Genomic DNA, 19,336 nt, shown 5'->3' with positions numbered 1-19,336 from the left:
AAACAAATGAACCAAAAAGAGAGGAGGGGGAAATGCAAATCAAAACCACAGTGAGATATCATTGTATCCATACTTACCAGGATGACTATAATAAAAGAGATAATAACAAGTGCTGAGGAGGATGTTGAGAAATCGGAGTCCTCATTCATCTTGGGTAGGAGTACAAAATGGTGCAGTGACTGCAAAACAATCTGGCAGTTCCCCAAAATATTAAACATAGAATTACCACATGATCCAGTGATTCCATTCCTAGGTACAGACCCCAGAGGAATGAAAGCATACCTCACATAAAAAGACGTACGCAGTGTTTATTGCAGCATTATTCATGGTAACCAAAAAGTGGAAACAACCCAAATGTCCATCAACTGATGAATGGATTAAAAAAAATATATCCATATGATACAATACTATTTGGCAACAAAAAAGGAAGGAAATTCTGATACATGCTACGATTTGGATGAATCTCCGAAACATGCGAAGTGAAAGAAACCAGTTGGAAAAGGCCACGTCCTATGTAATGTGAAATATTCAGAGTAGACAAATATATAGAGACAGAAAGTAAATTGGTGGCTGCCTAGAACTGGAGCAATGGGAGAACTGAGAGGGGTGGTGAAGGCTAAAAGTTATGGTGGTTTTTTGGAGGGGGTCGGATTAAAATATTCTAAAGTTCCTTGTGGTAATGGTTGTACAACTCTGTGAATACACCAAAACCATTAAATTGTATACTTTAAAAGGGTGAATTTTATGGTATATGTAACTCATCACAATAAAGCTGATACAAAAAAAAGAAAAGGAGGAGGTGGTCAGAGAATGGGGTGCTTGAAACTGGCATTATGGAGGGTTTGCATGTTGGTAATGACAGGAGCTAGGGTCTGTCCATGGAAGTGAGAAACCGGGATGATCTAGAGTCAGGAAGACTCCGGGGTGCTGCCAGAGTGCTGGAGGAGCACCCACGAGATAATTGGCATCAAGTATGGTGGCAGGAGTAATGTCAGGGAGGAGTCTGACAGTCAGTTTGTGTGGGGGAAGATCTTCGGGGAATGAGGAGGACGACCTGAGGGTTTGCAAGTGACTACAACAAAGAAGTATCAAAGCTAGTGGAAATCTGATAGCAAGCAGTTCAAAGCTGGGGTGGGGTTAGAGGGAATATTCTGGAATTTGGGTATTTGTGAAGGACTTAAAATAGCCCGAAGTATTAAGCGCTTACTGTACCTTTTCCTTTCTTCAATTATTTATTCATGCAACTCCTATTTATTCGTTTTCTGGCACCTTCCGTACTCATTTGGCTGTAGCCAAGCACAGTAGAGATGACTCAGGATGGCTGCAGTGTCCCTGCCCCTGCTGCTATAGGATAGTCTTCTTTCATTGGGCTTCCCTCGAACCTGTTGGCCACCAGCAGAGTAGAAGGCTGTGCTGAGCAGTATGTCACCATTCCTTGATCACAGGCATAATACTGGCTGTCACTAACACAGTGAATGGCTTTATTTTTTTGAAGGGGGTGGCTGCTGCCTGTTTTAGAGTTGGGTGGGAGAATGAATGATGGGCTTTGGCTTTGGATGGATCTGGGTTTGGATTGTGGCTCTGCTATTTATAACTGTAAGCTCACTGAGTCTTAGTTTTGTTGTTGACAAAAACCTACCTTGTAAGCATAGGTGAGAATTAAATGGCTTCATGCCTGTCACGCTCCTAGTAGACAGTAGGCATGGGCACAAATGTCCTGTTCTCTCCCTTTCTCTCCATCCTTTGCCTTGATGCTGATGACGTTCCTACTGTTTGATTTCCAGCTTCCAGCAGTTCCAATATCTGGCTTCTAATCAGAAGCCTTTTTCTAGGCTTCTTAAAGTATTTCATGAAATTTTTCTAATTTCAACCTTTAAAATAACCTGTGAGGTATAAAAAGGAGGTATTAGTGTTCCTAATTGATGGAAGACAATATAAGGTACTGAGAGTAACTGACATTTACTGGCTATTTACTAACTGGCATTTTTCTAAACACTTTATGTGCATTAACTTAATCCTCACAATAATCCTATGAGGGGTATTATTAACCTTATCTCATGGAAAGGGAAACAGGCACAGAGAGGTCAAATACGTGACCTTGTTGAAGATCACATAGTTTCTAAGCATGGAGGCAGGATTTGAACCTGGGCAGTCTAGTTCCAAAGCTTAAACACTATATGGCTCTGATAGAAGGTAAGTAAACAAATCATTGTTTAGAACTCCTGAGTGAAGAAATCCTTTTGCCAGTTACTGCTCAGGTATCTTTCTGGCCTCCGGAATGTCATGTGGCTTGAAAATGTTGGTAATTCACAACAGTGACTAATAGAATACTATTGTTATCTTATACAAGAGGGGAGCCTGTATGAGTTTTATTACCTGACTTCCTTCTAGCTCAGCCACCCCTGAGAATTCTTTTGTAGAGACAAAGAAGTCAATCCCTCTAAGATAATAGCAGTACAAATAGTCACCCTTGTCACGTTAACAGTTCTGCTTGTTGAAAGTCCAACTTTTCTCAATATTATAAATCTAAAAACCTAGGGGAAACTTTGGAAAACTTTGGGAAACAAATAGTTCATAAAGCTAAATGAACCTCATAATGATTCTCTGGTTCAGGCGGACCTTTCCTTGGGAAGCAGAAGAGTATATGGTCTGAAACTGTACCATTGGGCACTCATGAAACTCGTCTCAGAACCACAGGACTAAAGTGTCATTACTAAGTGCTAGAGGTCTGATAGCTAAGGTGGCTTTTTTAGGAGTGGATGACCAAACATTCAAAACACTTAGAGATTTGTCATTTTTCTTCCTGCTGCCACTGATTTCAGTTTTTGATCACTAGGATTTCTCCCAAACTGGGAGTAGAGAAAAAAAGAGAAGATAAAACTAAAGCCTGATCATTTTAGCATGTCAGAAACTTTGATGTGAATTTGACGAAGGACAAGTTGGAAATGGTTATCTAAAATGAGATTTGGGGCGCCTGGGTGGCGCAGTCGATTAAGCGTCCGACTTCAGCCAGGTCACGATCTCACGGTCCGTGAGTTTGAGCCCCGCGTCAGGCTCTGGGCTGATGGCTCAGAGCCTGGAGCCTGTTTCCGATTCTGTGTCTCCCTCTCTCTCTGCCCCTCCCCCGTTCATGCTCTGTCTCTCTCTGTCCCAAAAATAAATAAAAAACTTTGAAAAAAAATTAAAAAAAAATAAAATGAGATTAAGGTTATATATATTTTCATTGTGTGCGTATATGTGTATTTAACTATTGTCCTGTGATTCCTATTTCTATTTGGTAAGAAGAAGTGGACTTATTCTGTATACTTATAAAATACATGAGATCATATGTAATTTATAGATTTTATTTATTTTCCAAAGATCGGAACTCTCCATTGATGTGGTTAATAAAAGTCCTCCTTCTCTTATTTATAAAATGGTTTATATATACATTCTCCATATATGTGCATTTTAATAGATGTCCTATACATATATGTATATTATACATAATATACTATCTTTCCATGGATAAATACAGCAGAATCAGTCTAATAAATGAAAACATTATGACTTGAATGGAAACAAATGAGACAAAGGGTCTTTCTTAGGAACATGACATAACCATGCTAACTGCGATGGCTAAAATTATTTGAAGAATGGAGTAAAATATAAATAAATGCCTTTAAATGTAAAGAAATGCCCAAATCTTTAATCTAAATGGAGCAGAGGGGGGAATTGAGGCTACCTGGGGTTCATCTAGCCCTGGCCTCCTGTTCTCTAAAGAGAACTTCTCTTTGAAGTTTGGTGGAGTTCACTGCGATGGGTCACATAATGACTGTGGGGGCTTGGGAATTCAGTGAGAGGGAAAGCGATACCAGTACCTGTTCTAAGGAGGCAAAGGTTCACAGATGTGGATTCACGCATGTGGGCACACACAGGCACACAGACCCAAGCTCCAGGAACTGGAGAATTTTGCCCTTATCACAGCCTAGGGGTTCCCGGGGCTCCTCCACACATTCAGGTGACTCTGAAAAACTTGTTTTGAGCTAGGACTATCTCATGAGCCTCTTTCTTTTTTTTTTTTTTTTTTTTTTTTTTAATTTTTTTTTTTTTTTAATGTTTTTTATTTATTTTTGAGACAGAGAGAGACAGAGCATGAACGGGGGAGGGGCAGAGAGAGAGGGAGACACAGAATCAGAAGCAGGCTCCAGGCTCTGAGCCATCAGCCCAGAGCCTGACGCGGGGCTCGAACTCATGGACCGCGAGATCGTGACCTGGCTGAAGTCGGTCGCTTAACCGACTGCGCCACCCAGGCGCCCCTCATGAGCCTCTTTCTATGACATGAGAGCCCAGTAGCTGACTGACAGAGTTCAAATACCAGAAGCTCAGAGAACTCAGCTTGGACTGCGGTGGTCTCCTGTCTATTGGTCGTGTTTGCTGGACTTGCTCCTCCTTCTGTGTCTCGAAATAGGGGTTGGGCAAAGGAAGAATGGGGGGAAAGGTAGGAAGTCTCTATGATGGTGCTCGTTCTATTGCATGTAACAAGGACGGAGGATTGAGTGTATGGAACCTTTACCTACTTCCCCCTGCAAATGATGATGATGATGATAAAGGCTACCATTTGTTGATCCTTACTCTGTGTCAGGTATTGTGATAAGCTTTCCATTTATTATCATAATTTACTTTCATTCTCTCCATAATTCTCAGGAGTAGGGACTATTATTATCACCTTCCCTATTTTTCAGAGAAGTAAACAGAGTTTTAGAGGAAAGGAATAAATTGCCTAAGGTCACACAGCTAGTAAGTTATGGTAAGTAGAATACCACGCCCTCCTCCACCACCACCGCCCCCCCCCCCCCCACCAAATGTCCACACCCTAATTCTTGGAACCTGTGAATGTATCACATGGAACAGGTGAATTAAGGTTGCAGATGGAATTAAGGTTACTAAGCAACGGATCTTGAGTTGAAGGGATTCTCCCAAATTATCTGGGTGGGCCCAATGTAATCACCAGGGTTCTCATAAATGAAAGGGGGAGGCCAGAGGGTCAGTGTCAGAGTGATGCGCTGTGAGAAAGTCTCAATTGGCCATTGCTAGATTTGAATACGGAGGAGAGGGGTCATGAGCCAAGGAATTCGAGCAGCCTCTAGAAACTGGAAAAGGCAAGAAAATGGATTCTCCCTTAGAGTCTCCAGAAAGAACATAGCTTTGATTAGACAGGTGTTATCCCAGTGAGACCCATTTTGAGCTTCTGACCTCCAGAACTGCAAGATAATAATTTGTGTTGCTTTAAGCCACTAAGCAGTAATAGGAAACTAAAACAGCGATAAATCTGAGGTCTGAAGTCTGGCTCTGGAGGTGGGGCCCTCAACACCACCCTTATAGTGCAGAGCTATGGGGAGCCATAGGAATAGAGAGTAGCACAGGCCTTGGTAGAAGAGAATAAGCCACTGTACTTAGCAGCTCCACCAGAAAGCCCTGGGCTTGAAAAGACTGGAGAAACACCAACCAGACCATGAACACCTCAGGAATGGCAAATTATCTGTCCCCATCAAATAAGGGAATGGTGGGATGGGCTAGGAGCGGGGCAAGTAAGTTCTCATCTCATGAAAACACTGAACCCTCGCAACCTTGGCGTTACATCATTTACACTTACTCTTCAAACACAGACTGAATATCTGCTAAGAGTAGGCACTGCGTTAGGTGCAAAAGATACCAAAGCAAGGAAGTTGTGTCTGGTCTTTCGGGTGTAACAGTCTAGTGGGGGACACAGTCAAGTAAACAGACAATTACCTTTCAGTGGAGTAGTGCCGAGATGTTGTATATGGAAAAGCATAGGAAAGGTATGTGACTGGTTTCAGGGGTTCAGGGATGGCTCCCTGGAGAAGGTGATCACTGAACTATGTCTTGAAAGTTGACTTTGAGGGATATGGGGGAGCTGAGGGTTGGAGAGGAGACCGCTGCAGGTGGAAAGTACTGGAGGCATCTAGAATATGGGTTACCCAAAAGCCGTACACAGGTTTGCTACAGCCAAAGGTGAGAGAGTAGGAAAAATGAGGCAGGAGAGGCAGACAGAAACCAGGAAGAGCTTTGATGCTGAGCTCAGGAATTTGGATCATCCTATGAAAAATGTGGAGCCACTGTAGGGTTTTATACCTAGAAGTGCTACAGTCAGACTTGCAACAGTTAGACCTCTTTGGTGGCCTGTAGAGGAACAACAGTGGATCCAGTGGCAGGGCAGGGACTAGACAACTGTCAGGAAGAGCAGCCAAGAAGTTGCTGCAATGCCTCAGTCCACCCTCTCTGGTTCCCTAACAGGCAGCTACATATAGTGCAAAAAGGACTTGACTGAGGTATGTGAAGAAACCTCACTGAACACTGACCCAGAACCTCTTGGATGAAACTAAGGAAGTATAAATAATAAAACTCTTTAAAAGCCTAGAACTCTATCTTTTCCAGGCTTGGGTCCGTTTCCTAGCCTTAATCCACAGGATACTGGCTCCCCTGGGCCTGGCCAAAACTCATTGCCCTCAGTTCCCTTACCGTGTGGGAAACCCTCCTGCCTAGGGTTCTAGTCCCGGGTTCACTGCTCAATTCCAAAATGAGTGAACTCTCACTTTACTTTTTCCATCCCCGACCTGAGATCTGCTCCTGGATTCAAGCCTCAGCACCTCTCTGCTCGGGTCCTGGTTTCTTGGAATTATTGTACACTCTTCTTCATGTGTGTTGTTCCCCCACTCTCTTGCTTTCAGGGTTCCCCACTTTTTCTAGTGTCCATTCTTTGCAGCCATTCTTATTTTATTAGCTGTAGTTTCTCCCCAAACAGGCTGTCTTCCTTTTATCCCTGCTTCTATATTCCTTTTATGATTAGTAATTTTTCCCCCAGTTGTTAATGATAATCTTTCAGTTTATCTCACTTCAATAAAAATATTCCCATTTCTAAAGCTTAATATACATTAAAATTATTCACTATATATACGAAAAGTAGGGACTCTCAGGTCTGCATACATCTGGGCGAGATGTACCACAAAATAAAGGGAGAAAAATAGGCTAGAGTACACATCAGAGATCCAGGCTTGTTCCTGGACCTATCTTGCCCAAATTATCCAGAATGTCATTGTTGCTAGGTGGGATCTTTATTTAGGGATCTGAGCATCATATGCAACTTGTCTCCACACAACTTTGTTTCATTTTATATTTTCTATCACTGGCAAGATGATCTTTGTATCAGTCAGTAGAGACTAGATTATGCTGCAGTAACAAACAGCTCCCAAATCTTGGTGGCTTAAACCAGAGGTTTATTTCTTACTCATTCTATAAACTCATGGTGTGTCTTCAGGGTGGCAGCTCATTTCAGTTACTCAGGGACCCTTGCTGGAGAGCAGTCACTGTCTCAAACATTGCCAGTCATTATGCCAAAGGGAAAGGAAATGTTAGAGGGCTTCTGCCTGGAGGTGACACATGTTTCTTCTGCTCAAAACACACTGATCAGAAATAGTTACATGGCTCCACTCAACTATAAGAGTCCCAGCCTAGCACTCAGAGAAAGAGAAGCAACTTCAACTGCAGCCAAGGTAGAGACCCAGGAACACTTGTTGAACAGCATTAATGACCATCACTGTTTTCATTAGCCATTTAGCCTATGACTCTGTTAAGGCAAACACAAAGTAGTTTAGAAAGACTGGTCTCTACTTTCTTAGACCTCTTACTAGCCACTAAGGGTCTTAAGTCTTCTCCAGTAGGAGATTTCAGTACTGTCATCCCCAATGCTCCACAATGATTTCCTGTTTTTATATTAATAACCTATGACTTTGCTAACTATGTTTCCATTTTGTTTTTGCTACCAAGAGGCCAAGAGCCAAAAATGACACTATCCTATACTCCAGGTGGCTTTTATTATCTATAAACAATTGTATTAGATTATATATAGGGGGAACCTGCGTGGCTCAGTCGGTTAAGCAGTGTCCGACTTCAGCTCAGGTCATGATCTCACACAGTTCATGAATTCGAGCCCCACATCAGGCTCTGTGCTGACAGCTCAGAGCCTGGAGCCTGCTTCGGATTCTGTGCCTCCCTCTCTCTCTCTGCCCCTCCCTCGTTCATGTTGTCTCTCAAAAATAAACATTGAAAAAATTTTTTTAAATTTTTTTTCAGATTATATGTAGTTTTAAAATAAAACAAACTATGGAAATAAGTTTATTCAACCTTTTTAAAAAAATTAAGTTACAACTGCAACCATGTGCTAATCCTCAGAATGAAGAATTAATTATGTTGACTTTTTTGGTCCTAATTTTCTCACAAAATTTTAAGATCGTGCAATGTTTTAACCTTTATACTCTGCCTCATTAGGAAGATAGTCAAGTTAACTATGTTTGCATTTTATTTTACATCCTGCCTCTTTTGAAAGATATTCTGGTTAACTATGCAATTGATTTGCATTTTATTTGCTTGTTGTATTGATGATTTGCAACCTCACATGCAACCAGACTGTCAAAGACATTGATATAGTAGCAGGAGACAGGGGCTAGTGCTTAACTACTCGAGTGAGGCCTTAGTGTCTCTTCACTAGTGAATATTTATAAATTATGAAGACTTTGTCTCCCTCTGAAACCCTGTAACTGGGGAGACCTGAACAATGAATACCCAGATAATGAGAATCCTCATGTATGTGATGTATTTCTCAAGGTTCATCTTAATCTCGGCTTTGATTTTATTTTAGTTTTTCCTTTTTGCTTAGATTCCTTCAGCTATTTTCTTTATTCTTTTGTATTTACAAGGAGTTTTCTCAAATCTTTTGTAAGATGAGGCAGACTATCTATCAACACACGGAAATAAACACTGACAACTTTTTTATTTTTATTCATTTATTTTTAATGTTTATTTTTGAGAGAGAGAGACAGAACACCAGTGGGGGAGGGGCAGAGAGAGAGGGAGGCACAGAATCTGAAGCAGGCTCCAGGCTCTGAGCTGTCAGTACAAAGCCTGATGCAGGGCTCAAACCCACAAACTGTGAGATCATGACCTGAGCTGAAGTTGGATGCTTAGCCAACCGAGTCACCACCCAGGCACCCCTATAACTTAACTTCTTAATTACCACCAAACTTATGGAATCATCTGTGTTGGGGGAAATGAAGTCTGGAAAACTTTCTGCAGGCAATGAAGAAAGTTGAGTGGCTGAGGTGCCTTTGCTGAAGCCTGACTTTTATCCTACTTTGAGATTGGTTTCCTCCACTCAGTGGGCAGTAAATCAAGAATTATGGGCATGTCTTGGCTTTCTGGGGCTGCAGCTCATTTGGATGGTCCATAGGGTGTCACTGGGTAACTTCCTGCCCCGGAAACTTCCCTCCAAAGGAAAGGCTGTCTTCTGTTTCATATATAATTCAAGTTAACTAACTCGTATTCTTTGACTTTAAGAAAATGACCTCTCTCTTCCTCTCAGTAAGTGTCTTCCCCTTGGTCTCTGCAGTTGCTAACACATGATTCTTGTGGTGGGAACAGTCAGAAAAGAATTAAACTTATTAATTAAACTACAAACCCCTGCAATTCACTTGTATGGAGGCCTTGCTATGTGTATGGAGACTTCCATGTGTTAGTTCATGGAATCTTCATACTAACTCTGTGTGGTGAGTCTTCTTGTTCTCATACTTAGGCTGAAGAAACAGATGCTCTGAGATGGCATGTATTTTGCCAGAGATCACCCAGTCCTGGGAGTGAGACTCCTACCCATGTTGTTCTGGCTGTAGAACGCTCAGTCTTTATACACCACACTGCCCTGCCTCCAGCTCAGGGCTGAATGAACCTTGCATGGGAAATAACATACTTCCTATTTAGAAGGTAACAAAAGAAAGTGATTATATAATTTTAATAGTAAGTGTTATATGTGAATTCCAATTTCAAGTAAAACTGTGACATTTTCCCTGTTGGTCATTTTAAGTATAAGAAACACATACTTCCATTTCTAAGGCACTGTCTTATCGTAAATGCACAGCAAACAATGTCACACATATTTTATAAATAATAGACTCATCTGGGGCCCTACAGATAAAAAGGGCCAGAATCAGGATCAGAACACAGGATTCCTGAGTCCTAACCTAGGGTTCTTTCTTCTACTAATACATACACAATTCTGTAATCCAAAAAGGAATTTCCAACAGTATATACCTAATTATTTGGGATTAGATGAGAAGCAGGTGGAGAGAATGGAGGGGACTCACATTTGTACCCTCATGCCACTCGGTACAATCATGGGAAGGTTTCTCTGTTTTGTTTAAAGTTCAGCAGTTGAAATCTAGTCCTGGGTTCCAAAGAACGCTTACTAATTTCATAGGACCTGAGAGCCAGATAAAGTTCCAGGGAGGAACTTTGATTGATTTGACTTTATTTCATTATTCCCACTTTACATATAGTTTAAAACCAAGCTGTGAGTAATGATAATCCCTGGTAAATAAAAAGCAACACTCAAAAGCTTTGCTTTAGAGATTCTTTATATGTATATATTTAAGTTTATTTATTTATTTTGAGAGAGGAGTATGCACACACGCACACACATACAAGGGAGCAGGAGGGAGGCAGAGAGAGAGAATCCCAAGCAGGCTCCGTGCTGTCAGCACAGAGCCTGATATGGGGCTCAAACTCACCAACAAAACCATAACATCATGACCTGCTGAAATCAAGAGTTGGACGCTTAACCAACTGAGCCCCCCAGGTGTCCCAATATATTTTTTAATCTACTTATCTTTTTCTTTCTTTATTTTGCTTATTGCTTTAGTACAGTTTTTGTACTTACAGAGAACATATTTCTCTTCGAAACAGCAACTGCACAACACAGCAAACAAATTGTACGTCACCTTGCGTTGACTGTGAATTATTCAATTATCCTTTCCTCCCTTCCTTCTACCTTGTCATCCTGGAATGAAAGCAGTCAGGAAAGGAAAAAAAAAATCATTCAAGAATTTAGACATTAAAATGCAGGTGAACTTCATTCAGTTGTGGTAGACTTGTACAGGACGGGCTCAATTTTAGTTACAACTGCAGACAGAAATGTACGTACATGGACCTCCTTACATGTTCAGTTTTATGTGCACCTGCCCCAGCAGTGGTGCACACCAACTTTTTCTCATGGGTAAGCTGCACTCTGTTGACTGCAGAGTTCCCACAATAGTTTCAGAGTTCTTAGCATCTCTGAAAGAGAAGGGTCAGAACACAGAAGTACAGGATGTCAGATTTCTCAGGCACTTGAAGTGTTTAGCAGACAAGTAAAGAAGTGTTAGTTTAGGGACAAAGATCTGGGGATCCTCAGAGGCAGCAGGCTGGAGACTGAGGGCCCTGAAGTCAAAATCTTGAATTCCAGTCCCAGCTCTGTTGTTTTTTTTTGACTTTGAAAACTTGAACAAATCATCTGGCTCCTGTGAGCCCTAGTTTTGGCATTCATAGAAAAAGGAGATTTTGGGGTGCCTGGGTGGCTCCGTCAGTTAAGCGTCTGGCTCTTGATTTCAGCTCAGGTCATGATCTCGTGGTTGTGAGATTGAGTCCCACATCACTTCTTGAGCTCTGTGCTGGGCTGGGTGTGGAGCCTGCCTAAGAGTCTCTCTCTCTCCCTCTCCCTCTGCCCCTCCCCTGCTCATACACACTCTCACTCTCAAAAGGAAAAAAAAAATTATAAAAGGGAGATAAATATTTTACTGAGTCGTTGTGACTTTTAAGATGATGCGATAGTTACTGGAACACAGAAGGCACTCAACAAATATTAGCACGTCTATGTGCCTCATGCTATTATGTGCACTGGGAATACAGCAGTGGACAAGACAGACCCAAATCCCTGCCCTTAGGAAGCTGGCATTCTAAGTGAGGAGATGGACACTAAACAAGAAGCATAACAGAAACCTATAGTGAGTTTCTAAAAGCTAAAGAAAAAAATAAGGACAGGAAGGGAGATAAGCAATATTAGGGGAGGCTGAAATTTTAGAGGAGTGGTCAGGAAGAGCCTCCCCCAGAAGTTGAATTTGTCTAAAGGCTTAGAGTAGGTGAGGAGGAAAAGCAAATGATTACCTGGGGGGCACAGCAGGTACAAGGGCTGAGATGAGCGTGTGCCTGGCAAACTCCACATGCCGCCAGGAGGTGAGGAGGTGGGTGCTGGTGTTGAGTAAGCAAGGAGGAGGGCGGTAGGAAGTAGAAAGGTAAGGTGGCCAAATCCAACAGGGTCCTTGGTGCACAGATAGGGAGGATTTTGATTTCTACTCTGAGTGTGATGAGTAGAGTCATGCAAGAAAGAGGGGTGTGACCTGATCTAATCGAAATTGTACCAGGGTCACTAGGTCACTGCCAAAGGCGTGCTTATAATTATGGTAAAGCTGAAACCAATGACATAAGATGGAAAATAGGGCTGGGGAAGCGGAGAGACGGGGCATTTGGGTTTGGAGAGCACAAACCCAGGAGCAGAACACAGGACCAATCCATAATGGCGGTGTCCTGGGGCACCTGGGTGGCTCAGTCGGTTAAGCGTTCGACTTCAGCTCAGGTCATGATCTCACTGTTTTGTGAGTTTGAGCCCTGCATCAGACTCTGTGCTGACAGCTCAGAGCCTGGAGCCTGCTTCGGATTCTTTGTCTCCCTCTCTCTCTGCCCCTGCCCTGCTTGCACTCTCTCTGTCTTGCATTCCCTCTCTCTCTCTTTCTCTCCCTCTCAAAAATAAACAAACATTTAAAAAAATTAACACCAGCAAATTGACAGTGCCCCTTTTCTTCATTTAGCCTGAGCTAGAGGGGTTAAGGGAGAGAGAAGGAGATCCAGCTACTGACCCTGGCACACTGAACTCCTGCATTTCTGCCCATACCTGTGTTTTGAATATATTTCTATCATATTATGTATCGTTCAGTCCTGTATTTTTTTTCTCTAAAGCCAGCCCCTTCACATTTGTTTAATAAATGTTTATCAATCATCATTATGTGCAGGCACTATTTCAGGTGCTAAATTTACAGCAACGTGAAAGATTATAAATAATTCAAAAGCCAATCCCTCACATGGTCGTCAAAGAAAATTCAACTTAATCCTGTCGATGTGGACACATTTAGGATTTGAGAAAGAAGACGGTATGCTAATTTTCCAGGGGTATGCTCACCTTCTCCCTACTTTGTTAGCCTAGGGATTTCCCACCAGCTGTACATGGTGTATTATCTGAAGTCATTTAACCTGTTGACAATCACATTCTTGGAATAAGTAAGTTCTCGGCAGGTGAAATTGGACAAACAATGCCAGTGACCTTTTTAGCTGCTCAAGTATTGGTCCAAAGGTTTAAAATAATAAGCTTCATTTTTCACTCGGTCTTGTTGACAGACAGTATCAGCAGGGCTTGGAGTTAGAAGAAGTATAATCCTCTTTGATGAATAGTTCAGGAAAATTATTGTTAAACCTTTTGTAAATGTTTTTCTAAAGTCATAATAGTTATTTTAGATAAACTGTGTGAATAATTGACATCAACTTAAGATTTATGCATTTAGTTTGCCTCAGAACATTGAAATCAATTATATCATTGCCGGTGCATCAGCCAAAGTACCTCAGTATCTCAATTTATCGTTGCTGATAGTAAATGGAGACAACAATATAGATTAAGGTAATTCACAGCCTGGTTTTAGTCAATAGTTTCACCTTTCTTGGCAACCACTCAATTACCTGAGTGGTCAACAAACAGAATATCCACAGACAGTGATGGTACCAAAAAGAAAGTCGGTGAAAGGGCCCGTAGCAGCAAAGGAGGAGAGGGGAATATGGGCGTCCTGAGTGTTCACAACAGGAGAGCGGCCCTTAATCTGGTTAGCTGAAACAAGTTAGACCAGGGGGCTACACTTTGTGCCCACTGGCTCAACTCAAGGCCTCACTTGGTCCTACTGGATCTCTACCTTTTGGAGTAGAGCCCCTGGATGTATCCTAGCACAGAACAAACCTCCCAGGGCTCCCCTGATTCCCCAGAAATTGCCTGACCTCCCGGAGAGAGTTCTTTACATGGGTAAATTTCAGCACCCTAAGAACACAAAGAATCCAGCCTTGTTTTCCTCCCTGCAGGCTCTCTGACCTACCTCAGTGCATGTGTGTGTTGTTTCATACAAAGGTATGCAATAAATGAAAAATGTACTAGAATGTAAACTCAGCAAAGGAGAGAATACTGTTTCCTTCATCGATGTTTCTCCAGTCCTAGAACAGTGTCTGACACAAGATAGCTGCTTACAAAATATTTGTGAATGAATATGTTCACTAAGTTTCTGATCTGAAGGAGTTTAAAACCTAGAAGAAGGTCATAATCAGAAATCCCCCCAGCAAAGGTTGGGATTGTGGGTTGTTGTTGTTTTCAACGTTTATTTTTATTTTTGGGACAGAGAGAGACAGAGCATGAACGGGGGAGGGGCAGAGAGAGAGGGAGACACAGAATCGGAAACAGGCTCCAGGCTCGGAGCCATCAGCCCAGAGCCTGACGCGGGGCTCGAACTCACGGAGCGCGAGATCGTGACCTGGCTGAAGTCGGACGCTTAACCGACTGCGCCACCCATGCGCCCCGTTTTGTGGGTTGTTTTAAGACAGGTAGAAATCATTTAGAGGACAGAGATTCTGTCTGGGTTGAAGAGAAGTTTTGTAATGAAGGAGGGGTAGTTGGGGGGAAAAGGGGGAAGAGGAAAAGAGAAACTGAAAACACAGGATAGGGACTTATGTAAAAAGATTAATATCATTGTCATTACATTAATAATAATTAGTATTATGTCATTATGATATTGAAGTCATCCCTGGTAATAATTAAAGCCCCAAGATAGCATGAATCACAAAGAAAGAGTATGGAGAAATTTGACAAAGTATAAGAGAATCAAAGTGCCCAACTTAGGTTTGATAAATAAATACCATTTCAAAAAGTCATCCCAACCTCCACTTTTTCTCAATCTTATAAATAATTATATTGATCGACTTTTAAAAAGTGAGCATTTTAAACCTCAAAGTTCTGCGCCAAGTGAAGAGATTATGAGAAGTTCTCTGTAAATACAGAGGGTCATAAATATAGTCGGTGAGAGCAGTGAATGACAGTGAAACTCTTTATGACCTTATCCCTCCTGTTTGCTTTCACATAAATCAGTCACAAGATGGATATAATGTAAAATATACAAATGGGCTTCCTTGACATCCTTTCTTGTAAGAAATCAATCATTTCCTCGGCCTTGTTTCATTCTCATTTTATTGAAAATGCTGGCAAATCATACAGGGAGGATTTGGCTCCACAAACCATAACTTGAGCAGGACTGTGTCTGTGGTGCTCATAATTGTACCCACAGCCTTTAGCTCCATACCTGGCACTCAGTAGATGCTCAGTAGGTACTTGCTGGATGAATCGATATTTCTGGAGGGGTCCTATGTGCCAGGCTCTGGGGAGGTAAAGGAGGCACAAGTGAAGATGGAACCACGGTTCCCACCTTCAAAGAGTTCACAGCTCCAGCGGGGGGTGAGCTGGGGCTGTGGGCAGGGAACAGGCACAGGTAGACAGGGCTCTGCAATCAGGAAGACAGGGCGTGAAAATGACAAGCAGCATGTGAAAGTGGTGTAAACATAATAAACTATTTAGATGCCACTTCACAGTTTGTGTATTACTTTACTCATCTGATTCTTTAAAAATGGGGGAAAACGGAGTTACTTCTTTTTTTTTTTTTTAATTTTTTTTTTTCAACGTTTATTTTTGGGACAGAGAGAGACAGAGCATGAACGGGGGAGGGGCAGAGAGAGAGGGAGACACAGAATCGGAAACAGGCTCCAGGCTCTGAGCCATCAGCCCAGAGCCTGACGTGGGGCTCGAACTCACGGACCGCGAGATCGTGACCTGGCTGAAGTTGGACGCTTAACCAACTGCGCCACCCAGGCGCCCCCGGAGTTACTTCTTAAAGGACAGATTGCAAGGGTAAGGGAATTGGGTGGTATGGATGAGAGATCTGGAAAAGCTTTAAGGAGACAGGATTTGAACATGACCTCAAAGGATGGGTAGAAATTAGAGGTAACCTTCAGTGAATACATGCTGTGTGCTGGGCTTAAGCACTTTACTTGCTTTATCAGTAAATGAAGAACTCACTTACTCCTCATGACAGCCTCTGCGAAGAGCATGATTTTCGTACGAAGGAGGAAACTGGGGTACAATAAAGTTAAATAAGCTGCTCAAAGTCACACAGCCAGGGATAGAACCACGCTCTCTGGTTCCAGCGCACCAGCTCTTCAGCACAATGGCATAATGCAGTTTTCATAGGTGGCTCAAGGGTGCTACAGGTGTGGAGAGCGATCTAAGTTGGATTTCCAAGAAGCAAAACTGAACTGCTACACCGAACCGCTGGTGTAACCTTGTGTTTAGAGCATGCCCAATGTGCTTGGAAAAAAGCACATTTACAGAAGGTTGACAGGGAAGTTTAGTAGGATGAGAAAGGCAGGAGGAAATGATCAAGAGGGGATGGCTACATACACTGGGTTACATTCACACCATGATGTTACAGTAGAATATTTTATGAATGGAAAGATCTTCATGCTATATGAATTATGAAAACAATAGCTACCACTTTTTAAATCTTACCATAAGCCAGGGTCTGTGTTAACCCATTCATGTGGCTTATCTCATTAGTCCTCACTGCAGCTTTCTGGGGTGGGTATTATTATTGTCTCTCATTTCGCAGATGATCAATCTGAAGCTTAGAGTAAGTGACTTCCCCTTACTCAAGGTCTCTGTTTGACTCTTCAAACTCTTAACCACCTCACTTTAATGCCTCTCTGTTAAGTGCCAAAAGAAGATGGAGGAGGTATGGGTAGTGTGATATTATTTTTGTAGAAAAAAGAAAAAGAAATGAAATTTATAAACTAAACTGTAAACAGTAGTTACCTTTAGAGAGTAACATGGAGGGAGCAGGGGGAAGACTCACTGTCCCTTTTCCTCTTATGTGCTTTCTTATTTTCATCCTTTCTAATAAATTAATGAACATGTGATTTAAGAGTAAACTCACGAATATCATTTTAAGTTAGTTAAAGCATCGGTTTTAGCATATATTAATAATTAAAAACAAAGGCCAGCAAGGGCCATACTTACAAATTCAGTCTAGGAATTTGGTCCATTTTATATATATTAAGACCGATTGAAGGTTTATGAAAATGTGGGCAATTCTAGTGAGTAATTATTGAAAAGAGATAAAATATGGGTCGGGTTTTGTTTATGTGTTTTTTGTTTTCTTTTCTTTTTTCCTTTTTTAAATCTCTTTCATCATTATGGACATTCCACAAGCATCCATTGGCATCTGATGACTGGACCGAGCAATTCTTTTGCTCTGTTACTTTCTAAAAGACATCATCAACTTCTAATGTACTACATCAGTTACTTGTTTTTTATGTTTAGGGTTTGCCTCCCCACTTCTACCCTAACCACCAGAAGAGCAAGGGTTTCTGTTTTGTCCACTGTTACACCCTTAGCACCTAGAACAATTTCTTGCATAAAGCCAGTGTTGAATCCCTTTGTTGAATAAATTATAACATTTTTATAGATTTCATTTATTACAGCAGTTTTTGGTTCACAGCAAAATTGAGTGGAGTAAAGTTCCCATATACCTCCTGTTCCCCCTCCCTTGGATAGCATCCCCCATTATCAACATCCCCTGCCAGGGTGGTACATTCGTTAGTCGGTGAAACTATACTGACTCATCGTTATCCCCCAAAGTCTAGAGCTTTCACTAGGGTTCAATCTTGGTGTTACACATCTATGGTATAATGTCATGTTATCAACCTGTCTACTCTCACACAGAGTAGTTTCATTGCCTTACACTTACTCCCTTCCCCCTAATCCAGGCAACCACTGATCTTTCTACTGTTCCCATAGTTTTTCCCTTCTGGAAGGTCATGTAGTTGGAATTATGCAGTAGGTAGCCTTTCAGATTGGCTTCTTTCGCTTAGTAATATGCATTTAAGTTTCCTCCATGTTTTCCCATGGCTTGACAGCTCATTTCTTTTTTTTTTTTTAAATTTTTTTTTTTTTCAACGTTTTATTTTTTATTTTTGGGATAGAGAGACAGAGCATGAACAGGGGAGGGGCAGAGAGAGAGGGAGACACAGAATCGGAAACAGGCTCCAGGCTCCGAGCCATCAGCCCAGAGCCTGACGCGGGGCTCGAACTCACGGACCGCAAGATCGTGACCTGGCTGAAGTCGGACGCTTAACCGACTGCGCCACCCAGGCGCCCCAACAGCTCATTTCTTTTTAGTGCTAAGTAACACTCCATTGTCTGGGTGTACCACAGCTTACTTATCCACTGAATTATAATTTTAGATTAAAAAAAATGAGATAAGAAGAACTCAACTTGTAAAGGAACAAAACAGTTATTTTGAGTGGACTTGGGGAGTTGAAGCTGGAAAGGGGTGGGGATCAAGAGCGGAATGGGATGGCTGCTTTTGGATGGAAACTAGTTTCACCCCTTTGGCTAATGTTTCCGAGCGCCCTCTGTGGGCAGGCAGGGTGCTGGGTGCGAGAGGGTGTGGAAAACAGGAGGCAATCCCTACCTTCTCCCCCCCCCCATACCCTCGGGTTGGCTACCAGTGGGGCGTGGTCATAACCGGTCTGTCTGCTCTGCAGAAGTCCAGCAGGGCCTGGGGCAGCTTACCTATGGTTCTCTCTTCTCTCTGAGCAGATCGAAGAAGGGGGCAAAGCTGACTCGGTGAGCTCCAAGCTGCGGGCTGGGGATGAGGTGGTGCACATCAACGAGGTTGTGTTGAGCAGCTCCAGGAGGGAGGCCGTTTCCCTGGTGAAAGGATCCTACAAGACCCTCAGGCTGCTGGTACGCAGGTAGGCTGAGCCGGTGCCCCCACCCTGACCCACCTCCCTAGAAGAGCTGGGTTCACTACCTTGTTTTTTAAACCTCCCTGTGTGGATCCTTATGCCTCCCTGCCTCCACCCCGTTTACCGCCCCCGCACCCGCCCTGGTTTTTTCCATGCCCATCTTGTGGCATGTGAGGAGGAAGTTGAGTAAAGACATTTCAGATACCACTTTCTTTTCAAACACTGGCTTTCCCAGCAGGTATTGGCTTGGTAGAGCTCTGCCTCACAGTACTTCCTAAATTTCTAGGTGTAATGAAAGGTGACTCTAATCCCCGAGGTGGTCAGAGCGCTATGAAGCCTTGTCTCATTGTGGAACTAGAGAAAGCAGTTAGCTTGGAGCTTTAGGTGCCATTCCACTAGCCTCACCTATACCACGGCAGTCATCAAAACAAGCAAATTCCTTCTTTTGTTTGTGTTGTCTTGTTTTCCTGTTTGCAATTGTGGTGGCTCTTTTCTTGGAAAAGGTATGGGTTGTGATTGGTTATAATGCCTTAAA

At 42.4% G+C, this 19,336-nt stretch overlaps 1 protein-coding gene across 3 annotated transcripts in view; it reads left to right on the top strand.

Annotated features, from left to right (window-relative positions):
* The window catches only part of SHROOM3 (shroom family member 3), a 327,995-nt gene that overhangs the window by 96,466 nt on the left and 212,193 nt on the right, over window positions 1-19,336 (top strand). For all 3 annotated transcript variants that reach the window (XM_086704805.1, XM_025921983.2, XM_086704806.1), the window contains one exon: window positions 18,653-18,807. In XM_086704805.1, coding sequence (XP_086560931.1) covers window positions 18,653-18,807 — 155 coding nt within the window. The remainder of the gene's footprint in view (window positions 1-18,652; window positions 18,808-19,336) is intronic.

This window comes from Puma concolor, chromosome B1, assembly GCF_028749965.1.
Source record: "Puma concolor isolate L17-30 chromosome B1, mPumCon1.1.hap2, whole genome shotgun sequence".
NCBI classification, from domain to species: Eukaryota; Metazoa; Chordata; class Mammalia; order Carnivora; family Felidae; genus Puma; species Puma concolor.
The sequence above is the reverse complement of the archived record's forward strand: the minus strand, read 5'-3'. Positions and strand labels throughout refer to the sequence as shown.